The following is a 7295-nucleotide window of genomic DNA, read 5'->3' as shown; positions in this document are numbered from 1 at the left end:
CCGTTACGGATTAGAACAATAAGGGGTCATTTAAATATGACGTCCTTCTTGGGGGGGGGGGGGGGGGGGGCTCATGTTGTCTGAGAAAGTGTGATATGCCATGTATTAGGTATACATTAGCCTGGTACACGGTTTATATGGGAAAATACAAAAAATGGAAAAACTCTAACTCCTGTATACTTTTTGAGTTCTTCTTTGGTCCCATATCAACTGTGCAAAATTTCAGATCAATCGGAAAAACTATATTTTGGCGCCCGCCATTCTTAGTTTTTCATACGAATTACTATGGGGAAATTTTACATCTGCAAAGAAAAATCGCTAGGAGTAACCCCTAGATTCCAAAAAATAAGTCGATGAATGATTTCTGTAGAAAACTTCACGAGGAACCAGACCTCCGAAGACCGCAAACCGATGCAACGTTCGTGGAAAAAATTATTAAGCCTCACCCGATCGATAAAATGACGAGATTTTATTATTTATTGTTATTCCTTACATGTTAAACAGCATTGGCATACCTTTCGGTTTTCAGTTAATAACTTTTTCCACATGCGTTAGATCGCTTTGCGGTCTTCGGACGGTTGGTTCTTCGTAAAATTCCCAACAGAAATCATACATCGATTTATTTTTAGGGGTTAAGGGGCAACCCGTGGCGATTTTTCTTTGAAAAAGTGATTTTCCCCATAGTAAATCGTATGAAAACTTAAAATGGCTGGCGCTAAAATATAGTTTCTCCGATCGAGCTGAAATTTTGCACAGTTGATATGGGACCAAAAAGGAACTCAAAAAGTGTACAGGAGTAAAATGTCTTTCGGTGTCCCACTCTAGTATACATACTATGAAGCGTGACGGGGTGGCCCAGGGGAAGAGGGGGTTCTAAAAGTCTTAAAAATGGTGGACGTCATATTTGAATCGTCCCTAACATTGACCGCCGGAAAATCCAAATGAAGGACTGTTCACAAATCACGTCTCATTGTAGACAGATGGAGAGTGCCTGCCATAGTGCTACGGTTCATACAATTTTCTACTAATTTCTATACAAAATTTGCTACATGGCGGAGAGGCAGGCCTGAAATTATCAGTACTGGTGTTACATAATATTTAAATGGTTCATAAGTCCTGTATTCACGTTCAACAAGCATTTACTGCAAGTGCGCAAAAATTAGGAACACAGTGCAAATAATGGTTCCAAACATTGCGCACCACTATTTACTAATTAAATTGAAAAATTTCTTACGAACTGTGATTGATATTACTAGAATATCACCTTTTTCGTCAATTAATCGCAAAATTAATCATCGTTGCACAGTTTTATCGAGGAAAATGTCGATTTTTAGTAGAGTTACTTCTTGGCAACCGTGTTAAGGCGAGGCAAATTTTGACATTTTTGTGTATTTTTTGTTTGTTATTCAACATAAACAACCCAAGCAACACACATGTTATAATAGAGTTATGACAGCGCAAGTTTTGGTTGTATAGAAGTTTATTTTACGTAATTCTAACATTGTGTTGAAATAACGTAAAATAAGGTTCTGTACAACCAAAACTTGCGCTGTCATAACTTTTATATAACATGTGTGTTGCTTGGGAAAGATTTTATGGACATTAAATATTTGTCAAATAATGTTTATGTTTACATTATGCTAGTGCAATGATTAAATTGGTGAATATGTTGACATTTAGTTATTTGTTTCGTTATTTTACAAGAATGCGCAAAGTTTGGACCTGCGCAAAGTTAGGTGCGCACACGGTATTCTTTCAACTTCTAAGCGAAGGCAAGGCAACGAAAGAGAGACGGTTGAACGAATCGTTACCGAAACTGTTTGCCAAAGGCGAACGAAGCAATACACTCAGCGAAAAAAACTAGCAAATTTCATCGAAATACCTTATGAAAATTTGCTATAACTAATTCTTATGGATGACATAAGAATACCTTATGAAAATTGTTCGTGCTTACTATGACAAATTTCATAAGATAGACTTATGAAAAGAACAAAAAAATCTTAAAATGATGCACACTGGATTCGATCCATGAACGTCGGGATCACCGAGCCCGTGTTTTATCCACACGGCTACCGACACTTGAGAATACCATGTTGCTAAACATGAATAAAAGCCAAGCTGTGAGACGATTTTACGTCATAGAGTGACCTTATGAAATTCATCCGAGTTATTATGAATTATTTAAAGGCCGTTTCATAAGTTGGGCCTTATGGAAATCTTAAGGTTATTTGGCTGAGTGTAGAAATGAACGAATGTTTACATTCTGAATGTGAGTCGGACGCGAAAGCGTTTGGTTTGTAACATTCGTTTAGCGTTTATTGGGAAGATTGAACCAGTGAACGCGTTTGGATGCTTTTTTTAAACCACGAAATAACTTATTCCAGACGAGAATTTGAAGTTTTCTTTGAACAATTATAGTCAACTCTATTGTTTATTAACAAAATAAATCAAATTCATTGGACTGTCAATTGCTCCGACATCTACAGGACTACCTCGCTTTGAAATGCGTCACAAGATTACAGCACAAAATTATAGCATGCGCTTGACAACAGAGTTTCATAGAGATGAACAAGACTAAAGATCTTGGAAACTTTTGAAAAGCAGTTCTCTTGTAAATATAGATGGACAATTTTATTTATGAGAGGAAAACGGAAAACAACAGCCTTCGGCGATTGCAGCTCACTCCAGTTTCCGAGCGAAAGCTGTACGAGAAATTTGTTAATGACACCTAAACGGTTATAATTATTTTTCTAAATTGCTCATCAAAAGTGCATAAACTTAAAGTAATGATTGCCATGAAACTAAAACAATGCACTGAAAACTGCGGCTTTGTGCTACTTGACTGAAGTGGAAAGGAACGGTCCACGTAGTGTTCCCTCTCATGTGAGAATCTCATAAAACCCGATCGGAAAGGCCATAAGACAGTTGAGTGCATCTTACTTCCGAGTTTACTTGCCCAGTAATTGTTGACCTGTGGTATCGGTTAACATCAAACCAATTTCCGCCATCTCATAAAACTACCAATAGGAAGCTATGTATCCTTAGTATCCTGCAAATGCACACATTCACACAAACACACTCACGCACTCGTCCTCTACGACGGCGTAGTAAAATCTCCTTTGCCATCCAGTCTGCCTACAGTAGAAAAATGTACAATCCAAATGGAACAAGAGAGAGCACGTGCTACGGTTACTTTACATTGTGCCTTCCTGCAGATCCCTAGACCTCCGACCCGGCCGAGCCGCCGGATGACAATGTGGTCAATAGGGTGGTTTCATACTTGTATATCGTCGCAGTTGCGGCGGAAGAAAACGGCTCGGCCATTATCGGACTCTCCTCACTGATTCCGACTCCACCCCCAATCCCCTCACCACCACCAATGCTGCACTGGAGCCTCCGAGCAATCATCATGTGGCTGGACTTGACCGCTATCCACTCGTTCCGGGAAGCGTCGAACCACGTCAGACCCAGATTGTAACGCCCATTAAGGTTGGCATGTTGACAGTGGGAAAACCACCAACCACCCTCATAATTGCCCGCACAGTGCGTGTTGGAGATATCTCGGTCGACGTCAATGGCCGAGAACTGCATATGGTTCTGGTACTCGAAAGCATCCGAAGCATTTCCGTTGTAGCCGGCGAGCTCCAGCCGGAATCCATCCTCCCGGGAGCCAATTCTGAACGCATCGTAATCCGCAAACCAGGTATTATCGTAGATATCTTGCATCACAATCCGCAACATTGAGCAGTTGTCGTTCGTAAGATGGTGCAGCGCCTGGTTGCCGATCCAGAACTCCCCGGCCGGGCTACCGAAACCGTTTGCATAATCCTCCCAAGAGCGATTGAAGTCCACCGAACCGTCCTGACGGCGCTGGATCGTGGTCCACTCGTTGAAACACTGTGTCATCAGCGGGTGGTGCTGTCCGGCCGGTGCAATCAGATAAAGATTTCCCTCGCCACCCTGGCCCGTTTCCCCTTGGGCTTTCATCTGTTGAATCTGGGTGCAGTCACGGGGCAGCTTGTTGATGATGGTCTCGTACTCGTTTTCGACGGTTTCCAACTGTTGCACCAGACGGGACGTTCGCTGCAGCTCGGTCAGTTTTGATGACACGTTGTGTTCCGGTCGCGATTCGGCTTCCAGCTGGAAGGAATGAATGAAATTAATTAACCATCAGTCAATTAGGTTGGGCAATGAGCTACCGGTAAACGGTAGACTACTGTGAGGTGAGTACATTATACATAAATCAAGTACCGTATGGTTTGGGTGAATTTTCACCTTATCGAGGACATAATTTCCAGTAAATAAATGAACTGTATTTCCAGAATAGTTTGTATATCATTAAATTAAATGATTTTGTATAGACCTCTTAAATAGAACGAAACACAGCAGTGAACATGTTTCATTTATATGTTTTAGCCAGAGAAACGTTCAAGAATCATTTTTTCTTTCATCATGAATTTGTATTCAGGGTTGCTTAAACTGTTTTAGAGTTTAGGCTACAAACGTTACAGTACTTATTTTCGGTATTGTTATACACTTTTGGACATTCGGAGTCGTCCAGACTGTTCTGGAGTTTAATGCTTGACATCTACAGCTGTTACTGTAATTAATTTCGCTACGAAATGTTACATCACATAATCAAGTATAGTATACGATCCTCTTGGAATTGCACTATTCATTCCAAAATTCTTTTGGATTACTCCAGAGTACTTTGGAGGGCAGAACTTCAGAGCTACAAACGGCTACTACACTAATAAAACTAGCCATATCCGCTATAAGGAGAAAGGTTGCGTTATCATCTTTACAATGTGTACAGCGCCTAAATGTATTCTATTTTTATTATACTCCATCGAACTGGTTGGTTTTGCGCTTCTGTCTCTTTTCTACCATGTCCATGAGAATGATGAGCACGAGGATGTTGATGTGTGGCTCTTGTTCCATCTCCAGTCCAATTGGGGGTCAATTATGAGTTGCCGTTAGCCGATATCCAAGTTTTCGGATCCGTTAGAGCATACGCTCAGAAGAGGGTCAGGTGTCAGCCGCTCTCGGGGGGAAGAGCAACTGACTAGTGCCGGGGCTGGGATCGAACCCATGAACCCTTATGAAGTGAATGTGTGCCCACAACGTCACGGGCCCCGGCAAGGGGAGCGGACCTAGTGTGGTGATTTAATCACCTGACTGTCACGCCGAGGACCTGGGATCGAATCCCACTTCCGACAAACTCACAAAATGTGATATCTTCCTTCGGAAGGGAAGTAAAACGTATGTCCCGAAATGAACTAGCCTAGGGCTAAAAATCTCGTTAATACAGATAGAAAAAAGGGCCCCGGCATAGTTTACTTTAAACAATATGGAAATCTTGTAAAAATGGACAAGTTAGCAAATGAAAGATATCGTTGCTCAATGAAAAAATGATTTTTATAAATTTTATTCTGAATAATATAACTAAGGGATTGTAGGTGACTGCTGGTATGCATAAGATTATGTTCATAAGATATTTCTAGTCTAGTCTAGTCTAGTCTACACATACACAGCCAATTATTGAAAGAATCCTGGAAAATGATGAGATCGACTAGTCCTATCATTTTTCTTGTCATTATTCAGCCATTAACGATATAGTGCATCTCCGATTGTCGTGAAACTTGGTGGGCTTGTAGTTCTGCGGAAATAATTAGACCCGTATTTTTTCATTTCGTCATTAGGGTGACCAATTTTCATAAGAATCGTAGTAGGCGTTGTCGCAACCGGTTGTGTTTTCAATCGCTTGTCATGTTTTTCTTCGCGTTCAAGAGAAAAAAATCTTCCGGTTGTTGGTCGTTTGGAGTTACGCCACCCGTAGAGTTTTTTGCAATCAAAAGTGAACCAACTTGAAATTCCTTTTAGAGTGCTAGAATATTGTGTAATCATTTGATGGCCTGAAGATTTCAATTTGGAGTATTGACTTTTGTGTTATAATGTGATCATGTGGAATTGTGATGATACCAATCTTTTTTCGGTCGTTGCTGCACCGCTGGAGAAATGAGCGTACAACTTTATCTCGGCAGACTATGAAGAATTTGGTGAGTTCTTTCGAATTAAAAAACGTCATTTACATGGTATATTTATCAATCCAAATACGTGCCAGAAACAAAAATGTGAATTTTTGATTCAGGAAGTGTTAATGCATTTCAGATATCGAATTGATATCTGGATGCATCAATGCGGGGCTTACTGTATCAGAAAACGACCTCAAGATGTACGTGAAAGTCCTGTCATACTTGAAATGGGTCGTCGGATGTGCAGTAGAGTTATCACCTTCCATCTCCAGGACTAAAACTGTTTGCCGTCTATGAATAAAAGTTAATGTCTGAAAATAGACGCAATTTTTCTTCCATAAAAGCACTGCCGGCCAGTGGGTGAGTGATTGTACATTCATACATACACACATAGGGTGACCAATTTTCATATAGGGTGGTCCAAAAAATTAAGATTTTTGAAATCTAAAAATTTTCAAAAAATCTTAACTTTTGAACCATTTGACCGATTTTAAGCTTGTTTTTTTTCTGTTTGAAAGCTATTGAATTGTAGTTTTCAGGAAAAATACGTTTAAGGGACTAAAATGTAAAGAGTACTATGAAATATGCAAATATATTTGTTTTTTCACGTTTTCATGGTCTCGGGACCAAAGAGGTATCCTGGTTTTATATTTTTATCAGAAAATTCAGGAAATTTGGCGTAACATAAAAATCAGAAATGTATGTTGTTTTGTTTTTGAGATATGATTTTTTTAATATAGAGAGTCATATATTTTAGTACTAGCTACTCAAAAATTGCTTGAAATTGCAAATTCTCATAAAACTATGCATAGTATTGCTTTTTAAAGTGATTCCTGGTGGTTTTGGTATCCATAATATTATAAGGAATCAAAATATAATCCAATGTAAAAAAGTGTCTTGTATGGGAAAATTTGACCTTTTATTATCAAAAAATCATATCTCAAACACTAAAAAACATACATCTCTGATTTTTTGATATGTTACTCCAAATTTCCTGAATTTTCTGATAAAAATATAAAACCAGGGTACCTCTTTGGTCCCGAGACCAACTGGTTCAAAAGCTACGATTTTTTGAAAATTTTTAGTTTTGAAAAACCTTAATTTTTTGGACCAACCTATATGAAAATTGGCCACCCTAATGACGAAATAAAAAATACGGGTCTAATTATTTCCGAAGAACTACAAGCCCACCAAGTTTCACGACAATCGGAGATGCACTATATCGTTTTTCTATGGCGAGTGTAGAATTGGCATCTAAGT

At 39.3% G+C, this 7295-nt stretch overlaps 1 protein-coding gene across 1 annotated transcript in view; it reads right to left on the bottom strand.

The window, feature by feature from the left end:
- Positions 1 to 2245: 2245 nt before the first annotated feature.
- The window catches only part of LOC115263162 (protein scabrous), a 173757-nt gene continuing 168707 nt past the window's right edge, over positions 2246 to 7295 (bottom strand). The window contains exon 4 of the mRNA XM_029866088.2: positions 2246 to 4140. Coding sequence (XP_029721948.2) covers positions 3220 to 4140 — 921 coding nt within the window. The 3' untranslated portion in view covers positions 2246 to 3219. The remainder of the gene's footprint in view (positions 4141 to 7295) is intronic.

Source organism: Aedes albopictus, chromosome 2 (assembly GCF_035046485.1).
Source record: "Aedes albopictus strain Foshan chromosome 2, AalbF5, whole genome shotgun sequence".
NCBI classification, from domain to species: domain Eukaryota; kingdom Metazoa; phylum Arthropoda; class Insecta; order Diptera; family Culicidae; genus Aedes; species Aedes albopictus.
Note: the sequence above shows the minus strand (reverse complement) of the source record. Positions and strands in the feature narration are given on the sequence as shown.